This window comes from Lycorma delicatula, chromosome 2 (genome assembly GCF_047948215.1).
Source record: "Lycorma delicatula isolate Av1 chromosome 2, ASM4794821v1, whole genome shotgun sequence".
NCBI classification, from domain to species: Eukaryota; Metazoa; Arthropoda; class Insecta; order Hemiptera; family Fulgoridae; genus Lycorma; species Lycorma delicatula.
Window position 1 is genome coordinate 205,180,902 of NC_134456.1, and position 21,768 is coordinate 205,202,669.

The 21,768-nt window shown below is 29.0% G+C and overlaps 1 protein-coding gene across 3 annotated transcripts; it reads right to left on the reverse strand.

The window, feature by feature from the left end:
• Positions 1–27: 27 nt before the first annotated feature.
• Positions 28–21,754, reverse strand: mRpL47 (mitochondrial ribosomal protein L47). 3 transcript variants are annotated; one of them, XM_075357068.1, is made up of 6 exons: positions 21,730–21,754; positions 11,974–12,156; positions 10,809–10,905; positions 7,504–7,621; positions 2,949–3,108; positions 28–250 (listed from the first exon to the last, which is right to left on the reverse strand). In XM_075357068.1, the coding sequence occupies exons 2-6, from the start codon at positions 12,084–12,086 to the stop codon at positions 112–114; spliced, it is 627 nt and encodes a 208-aa protein (XP_075213183.1). In that variant the 5' UTR covers positions 12,087–12,156; positions 21,730–21,754; the 3' UTR covers positions 28–111. The 3 variants fall into 3 exon arrangements, with proteins under 3 accessions (XP_075213183.1, XP_075213181.1, XP_075213182.1); XM_075357066.1 differs by lacking the exon at positions 21,730–21,754 and adding an exon at positions 21,222–21,436; XM_075357067.1 differs by lacking the exon at positions 21,730–21,754 and adding an exon at positions 14,418–14,560.
• Positions 21,755–21,768: the final 14 nt, after the last annotated feature.

Consider the following 21,768-nt stretch of genomic DNA (forward strand, 5'->3'; position numbering starts at 1 on the left):
AATTGATGCAACAGTGAAACAAGATAATTGTAACAAAGGATTCATCAAATTTAATTTAACTTAAAATACAATACTAACAAATCATTAATAATTAATTTTAAAGAATTCAACTCAATTCATTTTGTGGCCAAGAGCTTTTTTCTTTTCTTTTAAGTTGTCAATATTTAATTCAGAATACTTTTCTCTTACGAATTCCTCATCCATATTTGGGAATCTTTTAAAAAGCCCTTGCACATGATTCTTGTCTCGGCTGTAAAAAAAGTTTATGAAATAAATACAAAGAAAATAGTTACAATACAAAGTATTTCTATGTATAGAACATATATTATTTATACAAAGTAGTTTTCTCTAATAATATAGAATATTCTAATACAAAAGTATAAAGATTCTTGCAAAAGGGAAAAAATAAAACCCCTAAAAAAAGAAGTATATAATTATTGGATAACCGTTTTCTGATATTTCTTCCATTAATGTTCCAGAGTCATTTATGAATACTCAAATATAATAATTAAATGAATTATCTTGTGTCCTTAAAGAAATATTATACATAAATTTTACGGTGGACCCCAGTAAGGTCTCAGAATTTATCCTCATATCAATGAGGACAAGTAATTAAGAATTAATTATTAAAATAAATGTGACACTTTTTAGAGATATCACTTTTTAAAAGGAAAATTAAATCCATCTCTGAACTTAAGGTTACAGAAAGCAACCTCACAAAAAAAAAACAATGAGTTCATAAGTGTGACAAAGATTCAAAGAATATTTGATAAATCTGTAGACTAACAAGTACATCACATTGGTACTCTGTCAAAGAAGGAAAGTGAATCATGTTGATGTAATCTACTTAATACAAAATATTTCTAATACTTGAAGTCGTGAATGTTTGTAAGATGCAACACACCAGTATGTGTTTTATTATGTATGATGTACTTCATACACTAAGCAGTTTTATTTGAACACTGGAGTTCAACAACTGGAACTATAACTAAATAAACTCAATCCTAACCTGAGTTGATTAGCCAATTTTAAGTGGAATTATCATTATAACTACGCACCATTTGAATTTCCTGCTAACAATGAAAATTTCAATTTATTTATTAATTCTTTGGCTTATAAATTTTCCCAAGAAAAATAGGTAACAGTACAGTATTTTTTCCATAAAATATGTATGTATACAAATATTTTGGTTTATAGTAATTAAAATAAATCGCATGATTAAACTTGTGTAATTCCAAATTGTTTTCTTACCTTAAAAATATTTCTAGAATAAATGAAGATACACAAAATAAATAGTTTTTAAATCTATTGGAAAGACTAAAACAAAATAAAAACTTTTCTGTTTCACTAAGCTTTACTTAATCTTAAGGTTATTAAGTCTCAATATCGCAAACATGCATAAATCATCAATGTATACTTTTGATTATGTATTTTTCTAAAAGAATAAATAATAATTGCAAAAAAATAATAATTTGTGCAGTTGAAATAGATCTGAAAGTGAAAAATATCAGTGAATAAAATTTCCACAAAACGTTTGTCATTTACACCTACCCTTTTTACACAAAGTCAATGATTTTTTTTACTCAAAGTTAATGATTTTTGTTTAGTGAACAGGTTAATTCTAAGCAATGCTTATACTCATTATTTCATTTTTATACGAAAAGCTCCTTGGAAAAAGGATAAAATCATGGACATCATGAAGATGATTTTTAAAAATTTTTTTCCCTATTATGTAAGACTTAGAACATAAAAATTACTAAATGCTAGAAAAAAGAGGTATTATTATTAATTTTTTTTAATTTTACAAACTTGTAATATCCATTTCATGTTCAGTTTTATTTGCATCTATTCAAATAAACATTAATTCAAACAAAATAAACATTCAAATAAAACATAGAATTATGCAAAACAGACAACTGTTTTGCATAATTCTATGTTAAACCTTATTGTATAACAACTGTAAAAGTTGGTCCATGGTAGTTATTAAAAATTCAAGTCTACGTAATTTTAAAAATAACATTGGTAACTGAAATAACAATTTTACAGAAACAGTTGTTCAGAGATTTAAAAAGTATAAATTAAAAAGCTGCTTTTCTAATATCAAAATATAATGCAGACTACTCTGCATGATCTAAAATATACCTTGAGAAGAAACTACACTTGTGATTGAATTTCCTCAATTTGCCAACTTACAAAACATTTTTTTAAACAAAAAATATCACATTCTGCATTTAAGAAATGGTATTTAATTTGAAACAGATAAAAAACAATTTACTGCCAAACTTTTTCAATTTAGTCACAAGTTAACTGGTTTATTACGTTATTGCAACTATAAAATAGAATACGCTACAGGTGAATCTATAAACTTGTAAGATATCAGAAAAACTAATAAATGTTTACTTTATTACCACTTAACAGAAACTTGTTACGTGCCTATATTTAGTAGATACTCATGCACACAAAAAATGTACATGCAAAGATACCATGCCTCATTTACCTGAGTAAACAGTTTTTAAGTACTCTCATACATAATTTAATAGTACAACAGCATTGCCTAAAGTCAGGTTAACTTGAGTCCAGACAAAATTCATAGTTCATGGATACACATTCTTATGTTATAGAATGATTAAACCTACCGTCATAGATTCTGCTTCTGGAAAATGAAATGACTCAACTCTTTTTGCAGATGTCAGTACACTATTATACAAAAGATGTTTGACGTAACATTTTTAAAATATCTCTTTGTTGTAAAACAAATAATAAAACGTATGAATATATTTACATTTGTAGAATTGGTGTAGTAATGAAAATATTTTTGAAAAAATGATGAAGCTCCTTAAAATTAAAAGTATCACTTACATATAAGCATATACATAACAATTCCTATTAATAATGTAAACAAAAAACAAAGCAAAGTTAACATCTAATAAAAAAGGTTATTTACTTACTTCAAAGCTTTACGTTTTTCATTAAATAACTTCTCCCTATACAGTAACAAGAACTGTTTAGTTTCAGAATAGGAATAATAAAATTTATGTGAATCACGCCATTTCTTGTTCATAAATTTTGGTATTAAATGTTCAAACATTTTATAAAAAAATGTTAAACCTGAAAATAAATAATATAAACAAAATCAAAAAATCAAATTTAAGTAGAACCATAAATTAAAAATTCACTAATACATCCATTATTAATAAGTACTTTATTATAATAATAACACTACTTGTTACAATTTTTCAAACTCAATGAATTTCTCAAAACCATTCCAGTTTATTACAAGGTATTAATTCTTTACTTAATGATATAATTGCAAGTATCAATAAATGGGAAAAAATAAATAGAAATTGCAAAAATAAAAATTCCAAACACATTCATGTTACACTTTTTATTACAGATACTTCACTTGCATATAGTTTTCACCCTCTTAAGTTAAACCCTCCATCTATAATATGTTTGGTTTGGAAGTTTTGTTAAATTCTAAAAATGTATTCTGTAGCTGAATAAAGGTCATTCCAATACTCAGGCAGAGCTGTAGATATGTGTTGAGAGACAATGACCAAATCATCAGCGAGCAATAAAATAAAATATACTTTAACCCATTACAGACCTACTGATGCCATAACTCCTCTATTGTAAAAAACATATTCCTTTGAATGATTTTTGCTAATTTTTTTGTAACATAACCCATCCAATAAAAAACTCTCATTTACTAAGGAATATAAGGGAGTTTACCAATCACATATTCTTACATCTCTAGCGTGTATACCACACTATTTCCTCTCTTCTGTGTACCAACTAGAAATTATGTAAAATACTAACTTAAGTGAAAAAACCTGTCCATGCATCTATTATAGTCAATATTAAGATAAGGTGGAATAACCCAGCAAACAAAGTTTATACCTACTGCCCAGAAAAGATATTAGTATGTCTAAAAGAAAACACAAGATTCTTCAGTTTGTAAATCAAAACTGTTTACACTCTAAACAAAAGTGTAATTGGTAATTTATTTTCTATACTGGAATCAAGAAAAACAATTTTGTAAAGGCAATGCCCATGAAGTGGTAGGTTGTAAAAACATTTTTATTGACAGGTTCAACTGAGCTCAAGCACTTTAAATTTCCATTAATACCAAATGCTTAGATAATGCTTAAAATTGCCCTACAGCACAATCTTGAGAAACTTCAAGTACAAGTTACTAGCCAAAAATACAAAAAAGAGAAAAGTCAAGTTTGGAGATGTGAGCATGGTGAGTATCACCTGACATTTTATTGATGACTGTTATTTTGATTTATCAATCTTGTCTTTAATTAGTATTAATTTAAAAATATCTGACTTCAATATATTTATTTTAATCTAAACTTTTTGTTGTTTATTATAAGGTATTATTTTCTATTTAATGACGAAAGTGCAAGTATCAGTAAATAGAAAAAGAAATAATAGAAATTGAAACAAAATGTAAAATGAAAAACAATACAATAAAAAGTCAGCAAAAGGCTAATTGGGGTAATCATAAACTTAATAACAAAATTCCATTTTTGAGCCATTGTTATTTTATAATTCAGTTGTTTCCCCAAGAAGGATCCAGCACATTTCCCATCATCATCATAAAAATATTTCTAGTTCAATGTAGATCAATTGACAGGAAAAGGTAGACATTTCTGCAGTGAAGTCATTAGCTGAAACCCAATGAACAAAATAAACAAAAGGTATTTAAATTCAGTTCTAGATTTGAACTATTTTCTATTCATATATTGCGTATTTACAATAGGAATTTCCTTAATTTCATCTTCCTCACATGATTATTATTAATTCTGTGATGTTACTACTTTTGCTGATTTATGTGGCATTGTAGTGTCTCAGTATTTCTTCCAGAAAGTTTTGGGTAGGGATTTTGGCCAGGCTTAATACTTTTTACAGGTTATAAAATGAATCTCTTGCTTTTCACCCCCCCCCCCTTAAAAAACTATGGTAACTTTAATTTGTCAATTCTGTAGAATAATAATTAATATATAAATTAAAACTACTTTACCCATTCTGTAGGTTTTCATTTCACTCTTTTCAACTTCCTCCAGACTATAAATAAATTATTAAAGTTTTAAGTAACTAGTTGAGAACTAGAATCTACCATTAATTACACATATCAATAGTTTGTTTAATATCAAAATCAAGCCATCAAGTTAGTAATGCTGTAACTAAATTTGTAAATCATAATTTACTATTATAGATGACTTTTTGTGACAGTATGCTAACTTCCTCATGTCTAAGTACAGTAAAATAAAAAGAGGTATTTCGCGACAACCTTGACCTCTGACATAAGTAAGTACAAGTAAAAGTTATGTAATAGGTGTGCAAGGTAAAAACCACATTTTTACCCCCTCAACTTCTTTTTTTTAAAGATGGCAAACTGCCAATTTATTCCTGCCATTATTTTTTATTCATGTGATTTTTATTGTGCAATATTAAGGCAATTGTTTCGATTGCAAAATATAATGCAATTTTTTTTGGTGATGTCAGATATGTTTACTTGTATGATAAAAATAATGGTTTGTATAAAAATACTCACCAAATTTTCAATGCACTTATTCCTACGCTTTTAGTTTTTTGCATATACCGGATGATTCAAAGAGCATTTCACAACTTTAAAAGCATATAAAAAATCTATTTAATTTACAGATTCCGCTGAGGTTTGATTTCATAGCAAAACATATTAAGTTTTGACTCGTGTAGTTCATTAGTACCAAATTTGACCAGCAGTACTCTCACTTCTTTTTTCTGTTTTAGCCTCTGGAAGCACTGTAAGGTATTACTTCAGAGAATGAATGAGGATGATATGTATGAATGTAAACAAAATGTAGTCTTGTACAGTCTCAGGTCGTCCTTCCTGAGATATGTGGTTAATTGAAAACCAACCACCAAAGAACACCGGTATCCACTATCTAGTATTCAAATCCATATAAAGTAACTGCCTTTACTAGGATTTGATCTGTAGAACTCTCGACTTCGAAATCAGCTAATTTGCAATGATGATGATGATGGTGATTTGATGATGTTAACCACCAGACCAGCTCGGTGGGCTTACCAGCACTGTCACCAGTGTTGTTCAAAATAGATATATTTACTGGTGCAGAACATACTCGCTGTGTTTTGGTTTCACAACTAGCAGTTAGCAATTGCAGTTCAATGTAATTTTCATAGAATATGGCAAGGAAACTCCTAGTAGGCATACAATCTTTACTCCAAACCTTCGTTGAGAGAGCTTGTTCTGTTAAATATACAAAATCACCAGGATGCTCACATGTACCTGAAGCTGCTGTGGAACAACTCAGAGAAAGTTTTGCACATAGTCCAAAGAAATCAACTCGACATGTATCACATGATATTGCCATTCCACAAACGACTGTTAGACGCATATTATATAAACAATTGCACTTGAAGACATACAAACTAACCATGGTTCAACACATTACAGATGAGGGCAAAGTTGCTTGGCTGCAGTTTTGCATGAAAACGATGGATAGAATTGCAGATAACACTATGTTTTCAGACAATGTAATTTTCAGTGATAGTCAATGTTTCACATCAGTGGCAAGATGAACACCCATAACTGCCGAAGTAGGGTAGTGAAAATCCTCATGAAACTTGGCAGCATATTCATGATAGCACTAAAGTTAACATTTTTGTTTTGCCCTAAATGTTTCACTCACCTACCTGATAATGAAGGTAGCAAAGATCAAAAAGATGATGCATGTAATATAATAATAGTAAAATACTGGGAGATTCAAAAAGGACTTCACAACTTTTAAGGCATATAAAAGTTTATTGAGATAACTTACAGAATCGGTTAGGGTCTCATTTCGTAGAAAAACATATCAAGTTTTTACCAAAGATTTACTTTAGTGACTTCATTGACTTTCATGTAATGCGATATCCATCCCATCTGAAGTTGATTTCATTCCATACTATAGCCAACAAGTCGGCCGTTACCTCTGGTGCGGCATTAATGCAAAGTCTTAGCTCAATAAGATCAACAGGCAAATGTGGTACATAAACCCGATCTTTAATGAAACCCCACAGGAAAAAATCTAGTGGGTATCAAATCAGGAAGCGAGGTGGCCATGCAATTGTACTTTTACGATTGATCCAATGACCTGGGAATCTAGTGTCAAGAAAATCTTTTACTTCTAGATGGTAATGAAGTGGTGTCCTGTCTTGCTGATAGTAATGGTGTCCATGTAGGTCGGCATCGTCTAACTGGATTAGAAAATTTTGAAGCATATCCAAATAAACATATTCAGATAAGGTTTGACACAAATTTATTTCAATAACAGGTTTATTTTTTATCTCTATATACCTGGTATTAGAAATTTCTATTCACACTTAGTAATGTGAGAGCTGCATCTTCTTCTCTTGTGAATTACTACATTCACGATGGTACCAGATTAAACCTAAGTCCTTGCTTGAATAATTTTAAATAAATTGATGCAACTATGAAAAAAAAATTACCTAGTTGATTGTAAACTACTTTTGCAGGTCTTTCACCTGTCTCTCCTGTCTCCAATTTATAATAAGCTTGGTTCCTTTCTCGAACAACCTCTTCCAGATGATGCATACTTTCCATCACCTAAACCACAAGATCATTCACTTATATTCAATGGTACAATTTTATAATTTAGTCATATATATTTAAAAGTCAGACATTACAAATTTATAAAAACAATGAATTATGGTTTGGTATAAATAACATTAAAATTATAAGTAGTTACAATTGATAAATCATTAAATATTTATTTAAGGTTTATAAAACAGTTACAGCAGTCTGGCTGATTGGTGTATAATTCAGTTATATATTTCTCCCATGTCTGGAGATTAGAAAGGGTGTTCCTTTATTAATCTATTACAGCATGCAACGAAGTTGGTAATGTAAAAACTTTCATCAGGAGCATGTTCATCCAAGGTAAAAAAAATTTTACTTCTTGGGCAGGGTAAATGCACGCTGCTCTCAGGAGCTAAAGCAAAAAAAACAGTGATAAATTAGGCATCTATTTATTTTATGAGTTTTCAGTCCGAGAAAGGTAGTTTGTCTCTTACTTTATAATCTTTTTCTATAAAATGTTTATGTGTTTTCCTTGCAGATCATGTTCTAAAAATCCATCCTTTATTTTACTTAAAATCGTGTGAATACACCGTTTCGTAATACCCAGTGTAGGTACAAAAATAAAAATAAGCGAACACATACTATATCGGCCCCTTTATAAAAATAAAATACTTGATTTGGTTATCAAAGTTGTTTACTATTTTCTTTCCTGTAGATCTCTATTTTTCATTTCGCTCTTTATCAGTATCTTTGATACTTCTTCCTGGTGATATTGTGTAGGTTTTGGCCAGAAACCTGATCTTCATTAAGGGTGGGAGTTTCAGTATTGTGTGTTTGTTTTAGTGTTTGTGGTTTAGTGAAGATGCTCTATTCAAGGGATCTACTTCCTGTCCAATGGTTATATAAAAGTGCCAACCTCTGTAATGGAGTGGTAGCATCTTTAGTCTTTTAGAACATTGCTGGTCAGGCTTGGTATTTTTTAAATGCTAAAAATGTTTCATATTATATTCCCATGCATAAGTCTTGAGCTTATGTGGTGAATAATTAACAATTTGAGCCTTTAGCTACTTTTAAAGAATCAAGAAAAATGCTGCAAGTGAAAGCATCACTTATTAAGTCGGCCAAAAAAGTCAAGATGAAATTTATCATGGTTTTTAACATTATTTAAGCAGCCATAAATATCTGAGACTTAGAGTAAGAAAGATTCTGAACTTCTTTAATAATTTAACAATGCTAACTAGAGACCAATTAAATCCATCATGAACCTAAATTTTATTCTAATTCTTTCTATGAACAATGTTACAACCTTCATAGTACAAATAATATTAGCAACGTATTAATAGAAAAGGTATTAAAAAATCTTGATTGAATGTTAACTCCCACCACTTGAATGTTAATCACTCTTACTTTTTATTATTTGCCATGCTGCCTTACAGTGATTAAGAGGCAGAATACTATGTATAACTATTACACTATGTAATAACTATTACATAGTTATTATGTAATAACTATAATTATTAAACTATGTAACAGCTTATGTACTGATACATAAGTTATCATATATGTATCATATAAGTAATCACTATGTAATGGAATCACATTACATTATGGCTTTTTGTAACTACATTGTAATCCATTTTAAATTTTAAGTATGAATTTTTAACATAATTTTTGTTATCCCTGTACAGGCAATGATAAAAGGCAAACATCCTATCCTTTAAAAATCTTACATCATCAATTCACCAGCACATATCCCATCTAGTCTGCTTCAATCTTTCAACTGGAAAAGCAATAATATTTGAATAAAAAATTTAAATAACAATACTTTCTTAGCCATAAATATATAGTAAACAAATAATTCTAGAATGATTTGTTAAGTATTTTGAAAGTTTTTAAAAATTACTCTCTCTCCACAGACCCAAGAAGGTTGTGCCCTAGGAGGCTCTTTAATAAGTTGTCTACCATGGGGTCCATAATATCCCCTTGCTGCTTGTTGTCAACCATCTTTTAAGATACTTATTTGTCCCTCATAAGTAACTACAATCTGACTAAAACACATTTAACCACCATTAAAGTGTATCTTTAACCAATATTATAACTATTTTCTTCTGTTGTGTAATATTTCCTGTCACACTTAATACATAAATGCTAGGAAAATGTTAATTTTTCCTGTTTAAAGAATGAGAAAGATGTCTCTGAATTGTTCAAACAGCAAGTTTATTCGTAATTTTTACATAACTAATGTGTGTCTCACAGACAATAAAAAAAACACACATATACAACATCCTCTCTTATTTCTCAGTTATTCTCCCGTTTATTATATCATTTAACAAAAAATAAAATTCTGATTATTTCATATGAATCTGACAACCTTGTAACTACACTTTACTGTTATCATTAATTCAACATTTGGAAAATAATATGTAACAGAAAACTCATATAATTATGATAGGGAAATGTTATTTATTTTATTTTTATAGGTAAAGGTTTCAAACTTAACATACACAAACATGTTTAAGTTTTAGTCCACGTACTTCAGTACAGTCATTCAATAAAAAATACAAACAGCTTTTTCTACTTGATGTAGTTCATATGAATAATCATCTAAATAAATACAATAAGTGAGAATTAAAATTAGTTAATAAAAATAAAAATTGCAAAAATAATTATATTTTTAGTTGCTAAAATAAAAAAAAAACTCCAAAAAGTATTGAAGAACTGGGAAATGTTTTTTTTTTTAGATATTTCATTGACCCACATCATTACCAGGCATTTTGGTTATGTAATTCATACATTTATTTAAACGGACTCAATCAAAAAATTTAATGGTGGTGGCTAACAAAACTGAATTTTGACAGAGATAATCTCTTTTAACAGTCTGAAATTTTTATAAAATTTTGAAACTGTACTATATAATTTTTCACTGGCAATGTTTAAGATGTGGTTATTATTTGTTAAATAAGTGTAGAAAAATAGTTCAATCAACAAAAATTTGGGAAAGGGAATCATGAGTTGAGTAATAATGTTACAGAAATGCTTTTAGACATAAATGTTAATGCAGATGGTATTGTAATTAGAAATTTCTAATTAAGTAAATGTTCAACAATGAATGACACATACTAGTGCAATACTGTGATGAGATTTTAAAGATATTAAAAAAAAATGATATACCTTATATTAAAAAATAATAAATAAATAAAAAAATTCATCCTACCTTGTCTATTCTTTCAGGATTGGGAAAAATCTTATTCTTTTCTGCACACTCATGTTCCATTGTGAGCAGCATATTTTTTTCTTTTAAAAGGACATACCTATTAAACAAAAATTGAATAAATAAAATAAAACGCTAAACATTTTATGAAATAGAGGGATCAGATATTTTACTAAGGGAAGCCAAAATGCACTTCTGTAGCAAAACTTTCTCTTTTACAGAATGCTATAAGAAGTGGGTTTTTAACATATAATAATCTTTTGACCGAGATATGACAATATTAAAAACCCTTAATTTTAAAATACATTATTAAATGCCTAAATGCCTAACATAATAATACAGTTCTCAAGTGCTTAATTTATTTACTAGATTATCTGAATTATTTTTTTTATTTTACAATGCATTTTCATTATGAAATTTATACTAGTAAATACAAGATGTCATGTTTTGCTATAATTATGTCTGTAAAAAAAAATTATATTATTATTAGTTAAGGATTTAGTTTTACGGTAGCCCTCAGTTAGTTGGTTTTAGGGTAAAAATGTATTCTGAATTTTTGGTTAAACTTAACCAAATAATACTTTACATTTTTCTAATATTTCTCTCCTTTGGTCATTTTTCAAGTAAGACTTTTTTAAGATAATATTTTATAATCTTTTTCCAATTAAGACTAAAATGAAAGAAACTAACAATTTTTTAATGTTTGCCTCAAATTGCTTAAAAATTCATACTTCTATACAACAATCTTCTGAATAAAACATTTAACTTTATCGTAAATAGACTGAAACTAGTTCTTGGGTAATAAACCACTAATTTTGCATTTAAAAACTTTTTTCTAGTTTCTTTATATTTTTGAGATATTTGTATCTTTTTTTTGTAACCTAGTTTACATTGATTTTTTGCAGGTGGTCCAAAGAATTTATCAGTCTTAAAAGGGTTAAATTACTACACCAAATTTTTCATTATTTTTTGTTTCAAATAATTACTGCTGGCTGATTTTCCAATTTAGTGATCTCCATAAAATTTAAGACATATTACTACTTCAGTCTTCATTCCAGCCTGAAGTAGTAATATGTCTTAAATTTTATGGAGATCACTAACTAGTTAATTGGGGAAGGATATTTGACAATTCCGAGAACTGGTAAGATGAATATTAAATGTTTCTTACCATAATTTATGTAAATCAGAATTACTTTTAATTCTAAGTTCTTCTTTCCTCCATGATCGTCCTACATAAACTCTGTCTTGTCCCCAATTCTTTTTATCATCAAAAAATTCCATAAGATCAAAATTTATTTGTGATGTATGCAGTTGAAACTGAGGTGAAGACCATTTCAAAGGTGAAACACACCTACCAGTTCAAAATAATAAAATACCAGTTAGTAACTATACTACTATTAATACATTTCAATATTAGTCTATATTATCAATACAATTATTAAAATACACATTAATTGAACTTTTTTTTATATTTAGTAAACATTAAACTTATCATAATAAAAAAGTATATATTATACAGTTTTAGGTAAATATGTTGTTTGGTATTTCAGTAATATTTCTTTGTGAAATCAATATGTACAAAACTACCATTAGATAACATAGATAAAGGAACATGCAATGAAAAAAAATTGCAACCAGCATAAACTACAATTAAACATTAATTATAAATTAGTTTCAAATTTTAAATAATATATCTACATTATTTTTCAATAGCTGATATAAGTTTGACCCTTAAACATAAAACTATAGATCATTAAAAATCATAACTATTGTAATAATCTAATCTGAAAATGTCATGTAAAACATTATGCAAAGCACTTAAGAATCAAACTGAACCCTAAATAGAAAAAGAAATAGGAAAATACCAAAGCTAATCTTGTGTGGAACAAATTATTTCTGTTTAACTTTTTATTTGTAAAGCATAAACAATAGCTGTAAACTATGAAGTATTTATTGATTTTAAAAATGCGTTAAGATGTTTTATAAAGAATTTAACATAATGATTAAAAGAAAATTATCATCAGAGAAACACTAACAAACATAACTTCTAAAATTAAATGTTCAAGTGAAATTTCTAATCTTTTATCTAAAAAAAGGAGTAAGCTCTTACCAATGCTTTTCATTGTCTTAAAAAAAGTTATCTACAAGTGGAGAACAAATGTGAATAGCAAAACAGTACTTTCTTCAAAATTAGAATAAAAGAACACTACATGTTTTCAACTGTCTTGCCTTTGCAGATGATTTGGTTATCTTGTCGGAAAATCCCAAAATAGCAGTAGAATAAATAGATATATTACAAGAAGTAGAAAGAACAGGATTTGGAATATATTTTGAAAAAAATATATATATATGTCAGATGTAAAAAATGCCCCAACATTTTTAAAAAATACATGAAAAAGTAAAATAATTTAAATACTTCAGAGAAACTATACAATGGAACAGCCAAGAATAAATAGCTAAGAAACATTTTCATAAATTTTAAATAGCTTTTTGTCATGTCCAATGAAACTTAAAAATTGTTAACTGAAAAAAGTTAAAGAAAATACATTTTTTTCTAATTCAAATAAAATGACCACACTTGTGCTCAATAAAATTGAATGTGCACAATAAAAAATTATTTTATCTACCTAGCAGAAAAATATTGTTCTGAGAATAATATTAACTACTTTTATGGATAGTGATAAGTAGTACATGACCAATGTAATATGCCTACTAGTCTTCAGATATCTGCATTTATATTACCTTACATTATTGTTACTACAGAATAGGCACAAAATTCCTTTCTGTAATATAATATACACGTTTTGGTTACACTGTATGTCATCAGATGATTGTACAGGTTAATCAGCTGCTTTCATTTTTCAAAGGTGCCAGTTTTTTCTTAAAGTTCATGTTATTTTTATAAATTCAGTGAGAATTTTGATTTGTGTAGTGGTAAGTAAAAAATAGCGGATACAAGTAGTCAATGAAGAAAAACTTGTTGCTCTTGTTTGAGCACATGAATGTACAAACGCAAATGAAAAACTATAAAAATATAAATAGGCAGGTTAGTTCATTGCTCAGACTTCACATCTTTGATTCATAATTTTTTCAAATTTCATAAGAAAAAAAAAATTAATAAGATTTTGAAGATAAATTAAAAAAAAAAAAACTGGAACTTATTCGAACAGTCTTCATTGTTCATGGATAGTCCACATTTAGTAATTTAATCGTTGACAACTACCTTCATCCATGTAGGATTACATATATGTTAACAAAATCAATTTCAACTACATTAATGAGTTAAGATGGCAGTAGACATTAAAAACTATTAATTAATAAATAATTTTATTTTCAATATATTATTAGCTAAATTAATTCATAAATTCAAAAAACTTTAATGCCTTATTATATATATATATATTAGCAGACCTAGCAATGCTTTGCTATTGCCAGATTTGAGTATATATATATATATATATATATATAGATTAAATGAACACAATTGAAAGTTTGATAAAACATTATGGAACTTCACAAAATTTAACCTTTCCCTTTTTCCTGCTTTCCCCATTTTCCTTTTTACCACATTCTCTTTTCCTTTCCCAATTTTCCCCTGTTCTTCCTCCTTACCTTTACTTCACCATTCCTCTTTCCTCCTCTTCCCTTTCAATTTCCGTTTCCCTGTTTTCCATTTTCTGATTTTTCCCTTTCTCCCCACGCGTAAATCGGTACAGTAGTTTTTTAGTCTATACCGGACACACATATGGGAAACACTGAAATGGAATCGTAAAATATTTATTATAGTGTGTGTTGCTTTTAAGTCCAACATATAGTATGTTTTTTAAAAAAAAACAATATTTTTACTTGTCACAGGCGTGACATCTTAGGTATATAAATAACATGCACGTATTCAAACACAATGTTGTGTCAAAATTTCAAAGCAATACTTGAAGAATTTTTGAAGATTTAAGATTTTGAACAAACGAACGTTTACATTTTTATTTATATAGATACATGGAACACCCTTCTTCTTTATTTAATAAAGTCTGCTTAAAAATATTTATTTTGTTTTTTTTTTTATAACTTCCGGGTCCGCAGTCAAGCAATTCTTTCTGCAGAGGATGAGATAAGCGTTTTGTAGCATGTGTGAAAAATACCATGCCTGACCAGGATTTGAACCCATGACCTCCAGGTGAAAAAATATTTATCTGTTATCAGTTCATATACAATTTAAAAAAAAATTATTTAGAAGACAAAATAAATTTGACATCACATATTGAAAATTTACAGTCAGGTTAACATAAGTAAATTAAATTTGGATTAAGGAAGCTAACTCTTGCAGTTAGTTTGAGAGCACATCACACTATGAGGTAGAAGAATAAACTTTACGGAATCCAACATTCATCTGAACAACTGCCGAACTTAAAATGTTGCACACAATAAAAACCAAAATTCAGATACATCAATTGTTCTCCTTGCTTAAGATAATATATCCTAAAAATTAATGAACTGCTGCAATTAATAATGTAAATAAATGTGAATATAGATTCTATGCTGAGATGTATGGAAGGAATGTAAAATAAAATAAACTGACTAAATGTTCATATACTGTACAATATTGGCTAGCTTAAAAAATAATTAAATAAAAATATTAAGAAACAAAACAACGTATAGCCATTATCTTACTAAAAACACCATGATCATTTTTGATCACTTCTGTACAAATTTCTGGAAAGTATACATATCTCATATTTTGCTTCACAGCAAAATGTTAGAGGTTTGGTTTACAAAGCAATATCTATCTTTGAAAAGTAATATAATAATTTCAAATGATAACTGGTCCAAGCAAGGAAATACCCAATCGTTTTAGCTCAACTTATTGAAGGACATTAAAAAAGAGGCAAGTACTTTCCTAATTATATAAGGAAAAGAAAAAAACATAAATAAACAATATAAGGGGAACAAAAACGTTTATTGCCCCATCTCTGATTACCTGTGTTTTTTAGTATTGGAAATTTTAGTTTAAGTTCTTATACAATAAAAAATAAGTGATTAAAATTTTCATAATTAATGTTTTTTTTTTTTGTAATTTACAGGGTAAATCAGTTATTATCTGCAATTTAGTTATATTTTTGTTTATGTTTGTAGTACTGTGTGTTGGGTACATGACGCATGCGTGGTTTAATTTTTATGTCTGTGCAGGTTTGAATCTGCTAGGTTATTTCCATTATCGCTGCCCTGCCGTTAACTATGGCTGCTCCGCTTTCTGTTTGCACCAAAGAAGAGCAACTTTCAGTGATCCATTTTTTGTGGTCGGAAGGTGTATCAGGGGCTGAAATTAATCAAAGACTTTCGGTACAGTACAGGAACAGTGTGATGCCGCAACAGAGTGTCTACAAATAGATTGAAAAATTAAAAAATGGTCGCACAAGTGTTATGCACAATGAAGAACCGGACAACTGTTTACTGCCACAAATGACGAAAATATTGAGCACATACGTGACATGGTTTTCTTAGACAGACAAGTAACTATTAATGAAGTGGCACATCTCTGCAAATTAGTCACGGTTTGCCTACAAAATCATCCACAACAGACTTCGGGGTTATATCTGTGCAAGATGGGTCCCAAAACAACTCACACAATTGCATAAACAAACACGCTTGGACATCTGCCAAAAACATTTGGATCGCTATGGTAACGATTGGGACATCTTCTTGGACAGAATCATCACTGGTGATGAAACACGGATCCATCATTAAGCCGGAAAGTAAATGGCAGAGTATGGAATGGAAACATCCAAATTCGGCCTGCAAAAAAAGTTCAAGACCCAACCATCCGCAGGAAAACTGATGCTTATGGTTTTTTGGGACTCACAAGGCCCAGTACTGGAACATTATGAGGAAAGGAGCACGACAATAAACAGTGCGCATTACAGTGAGATGCTTACTGCCATGCTGAAGCCTTCAATTCTAAGCAAACACCAAGGACTGCTGTCGAAAGGTGTTGTGTTGTTGGACGACAATGCCCGTCCACATACTGCTGAAACGCTCCAGAAACTCAACTTTGAAGTACTGGCTCATCATCTGTATAGTCCTGATCTTGCCCCTTCTGACTACGACTTGTTTGGTCCACTCAAAGAGGCATTAAGGGGCCATCGATTTACTTCAGATGAAACAGTGAAAGAAGTGGTGCAATCCTGGCTCGCAGCTCAACCAAAAACCTTCTTTTATGAGGGCATCAGGAAGCTTGTGCAACGATGGACCAAGTGCGTTGAAATGGAGGGGGACTACACTGAAAAATGATGTACACGTAAGTTTCCTACTTGTATTGCAATAAAATTTATAACTACATTGCGGATAATAATTGACTTACCCTCGTATATCTTTTATGTTTAGAGTACAAAGATAAAATTTAGAAATGAGGTGAATTTTTTGGACACATGTAAGTTTTTTAATAGTTAATGTACAAATTCATTAGAATTAAATTTAATGCATATTTGAAAATTGCTATTTAAATTATAATTTATTATTTAAGTAGTTTAAATTATTAAGGTGTAACTTGCTTTTCCATTAATTTTTTGCAAAAAAAAATTGAGTAAAATTATATTTGTATCCCGAGTGTCTGAATGCACTTAAAGAGGGATTTTTTTAAAATATTCTTCATTTCCAGCTAGTCGATCAAGTAATAGTGGTAGTAGAATTGGTTCTACATGCAATATTGGTCAAGGTTTTTTGTGTCTAATTATATCCAGTCCTGTTAAAAATATTACTAATGCACCATGAGTTAGATTAACTCTTCATCAACCTTTGAACTATTGGTAAGTTTTGTAATCTGTTATGTTCTCATTTTAAAAGCTAATAGGTGATAATTAAATGTTTTTAATTACCAGTCTGACATGATTTTATAACCATGATTAACAAACTATTTAAAACAAAATACATTCATGTACCTCAAGACTACGTTAAATGCAACAAAACATATAGCATAAAATGGATACAACAATAAACCCATTCACTGACTGTTTTACATACAAACTAAAAATACATAAAAGTAACCAGAACAATATATATTCTTTTTTCACAATTTGGGATACCCCATCAATTCAATCTTTACATTTCAACATTGAGAGAATTTTTTTCATCATTGTTATTTGATTGGTGTGATACATGCATCCATTCCTTACGTTCACATTGATCATTTAGTTTTAACACATGTCTTACAGTTTAACATTTTTAACCATTTGTTTATGTTTAGTAATCTTTTACTTTTCTCTACAATTTTTAGCTACCTACATTTTCTTCTGATATTAAATTAACTAATTCTGGTTGCCTTAATATATGACCAAACAATCAAGTTGAATAAGAATTAGCCATAGTTGTTTTAAATCTACGAAAGTCATTAAAATCTGTAAAATAAATTTGTAGATGAGTATTATAAAGAAAATTATTCAAAGCCTTCTTTCTATTAACATAGATTAGTTTTGTAAAGATTATTTAATTCCTTGTTTCCATGAATGTGTACAATTTTCATAAAGTCACTTCACATGTAGTTTTCATTAGCATAAATGAATTTTACAAAAAAAAAAATTTTGTTATTTTTTCAATTAAATTTAAATGACATTATTTTTTTCTCTTTATAGAGCATACATTTTTAAATAAAAATTATTTTAACCTTATAACTCATCACTTCCTGATATTATTTTATTATTTTCCTAATGTACCATATATGTTGCTATCAGTTCAACTAGTGAACAATAAGCAACCCCTTCATGACCCAATGAGATGAGGATGATAAGTACGACATGGTAAATGAAGTGTAAACTTGTAGACTTAGGCTGACCATTCCTGTGATATGTGGTTAATTGAACTCCACCCACCAAAGAATAAGGATATCCACTGCCTATTAAAATCTGTATTAAAGCAACTAACTTTTAACTAGGATTTGAACCTCAAAACTTTCACCTTCAAAAATCAGTTGATAAACAACTGATTTGTGACAATGAGTTAACCATTAGACCAGCAGGCTTGTCTTTATTTCCTGATATGAGTAAAATTAATCAATTAAAAAATGATTTCATAACAAAAAATATTAGTCACAACCTTCTGTCATAAATAAAATTATTAAATTTTTCAACAACGATTAAGAAAGAGTGAAAAAAGAGATGAGAAGATTAATAATGAAAGTTTGAAGAAAAAAAGACTAAAGAAAAAACAAGAGTTAAAAGAGCAGGCGAACCAACTGAAAAACAAAAGAGAAGATTAAAACATTTAAGACAATTTTTATTAGAAATAGTAGCTTCAAATTCAAAAATGAAATGAAATAGATTAGTATGTGATCATTTCTATCACTCACAAGCAAGGCTAGCAACGTATGAACGTTGCAGTTTACATCATTTGCAAATTTAACTGAATGTTCTGTAAAATTGAATTCTGAGAGACAATAAGAAGAAGAAGAAGAACTTATCAACCTCAGGCTGAGTTTGTATGTGGACCTTTAGTAGGTGCCACTAAACACATCAATGACAACAAGAGCTGTGATGAAACTTTTCTGCTGTCATGGAACAGACTTGAATACACACCATCGAGAAATCAAGCAATCAGCATAGCAGTAGACAAAGCATGATAGCACATATCTCACATTCTATCTTCCTCAGCAAACTTATAGTACTCAGTATATGTTTGAAATTGAACATCTTTGAAAAAACTAATTATCGATTGGAAACTGATTTGAAGAACATCAATTTATTTGTGAAAAACGTTTGCACCACATTGCATTGTCAATGAAAATGTATGCTAATTTTGAGCTTGTTAGCTTAAATTAAAATGGATGACCAAATTTTGACCATCCTGCTGCCAACACAATGACAGATACTAAGAGTGAGTTAAATAAAAGTATATAATAAAGATTCGTTTAGTGTTTTGGGAAGGAAGCTCCATCAAAAGTAATACTCTGAAAGTAAGTAAAAATGCCTCTTCCATCAGGTCAGTTCTCAATCTTAAATGATCTGTATGCATTTCCAATCAGTTGTACATCTCTGATATTGTTGAGGAATCCTGTTTATGATTTCCTCTTATGTTAATTAGGAAAAGGTCTTCAGAGCTAAATATTCAACATTTAACATTCCAGAAAATAATGAAAAAAACCTGGGTTTAAACCCTTTAAGCCTCCTCATGTTAATGAACTTTCCGATTGGGAGATGGTTTTAAGGCAAATTTGTTGCAAAGTACTTCTAAGATGTTTTCTCAATGTTCAGTCACAGAAACCATTATTTATTTATTTGTTTTAACAAGGGTTATTTACCTAAGAAATAGATCTCAGAATGTGTATTTTTGTAGTAAAGAAATGATAGACCATCCACCACATCTAATACGAGCTGATATCTGAAAAGTATATGACAGAACTGTTAAGTGTCAGCAGCATTTTGTACCCAATATAATTGAAACAATTTCAACTTGATTGGAATGTAATTAACTACCATTTAACAGAAAGATGAAGCCCCAGCTCCAGTTCCTTATGCTCAATTGATTGGGGACTAAATGAAAATTATGAGGAGAGATGGATTGACAGGAGCTCCAAAATTCAGTGGTTGCCTAGAAGTCCAGGCTTAATGATCTGTGAAAACTCCTTTTGGGGCATAATCAAAGAAAAGAGCTTCCATCTGTGTCAAATGATGAATTGAAAACTGCTGCCAGACTTTTTTACTACTTTGATCCTTCAACATGAAAGAGAATGTCTTCTCTTGGCAACTGAAAACGCAAACTCTTGGCAACAAGAGAACGCACTTGGCAACTGAAAAAACTGTGTACAGATTGGAAGAGCACATACAGATGTAACTTAAATAAGTTTTATGTATAACATTATTAAATAAACATATGTCAAACAATTCATGACTATTTCTTCATATGAAAAGGGACTTTGCGGGCAACTCTATATATTACAAAAAAATCTAATTGTTTTTTTTAATTAATTATATTATGTTTTCCTGTATCCTTCCATCAAACACCAAAATATTTTTTAGTCTCTTTTTATATTCAAAGAAAAACATACCTACCTATCCTGACACCATCTAAGTAATGTATAACTCTGCACTAATTTAAATGAAGTCGAATACTTATTTGTTTATGATCAATGGAGATATAAGTAACACATTGCCTGTCACCTAAACACCACCACAAGGGAATTTGACTTTAAAACTGAGGTACCAATTTGAAAAATCTTGTGTGAAATTAATGCAAATAAAAAAAAATCTCCTATATTTCTTGAGTAAAAATTAAATTAGGTTATATAGTTAACTAATCTAATCGTACATAATCCTCTAATATGCTAAGAATACTGCGAAAAACAGCTAGGCGGAAACTAATGGAATTCATGATAAATTGTTGAAATAAAAAATTAACAATCATGGTTATGTTTCTAAATAAATGTTGCAGTACCGGAAATGTTCATTAAATGCAGGTAAAAACAGTTTGCATTTCGCGACTGGTTTAATAATTTTGTGCAAAAACATTTTTCTTTGTAAACTTTTAAGCACTTAATAACTTCAAAATAACTAGCTAAAAAACATTCAGTACAACCTCAAAGCCCTACTACTTCCATAACCAAATCCAACTTGCTATGGCGTACTAACAAGTTCATTCAATGTGACAAATTTTTTGACTGAAGCCTACCCTCTCCTTTCAATTTCTACTATTATTCAAGTACAAGACTAGATATTTGTAATGAACTAAACTGATATTACATTTGAATTTTCTCTATAATATTCCTTTCTAATTAGTTTAGTATTAATATGGTTAATTTTTAAAATAAATATATAGTTGTTCTATTACAGATTAAAAAAATATATGTACATAAAATAAAAACCCCAATGCTATTTATAAATTATTTTTAGTAATAAAATATAATTGTGAAAATTTAATAGTTTAAATTTAGTGTTATAAATACTTAAACTTTCAGAAACACTTGTTACAAGCAGACTGGCTA

What these genes read in the sequence shown, in the direction of transcription:
- mRpL47 (XM_075357066.1), bottom strand. Translation starts at nt 21,295, where the DNA reads ATGTTTTTGCACAAAATTATTAAACCAGTCGCGAAATGCAAACTGTTT. An exon ending in TCTGATTTACATAAATTATG is followed by an intron (nt 10,906 to 11,973) that starts GTAAGAAACATT and finishes TTTGTTTAATAG; the next exon opens with GTATGTCCTTTTAAAAGAAA. An exon ending in AGTAGTTTACAATCAACTAG is followed by an intron (nt 3,109 to 7,503) that starts GTAATTTTTTTT and finishes ATTTATTTTCAG; the next exon opens with GTTTAACATTTTTTTATAAA.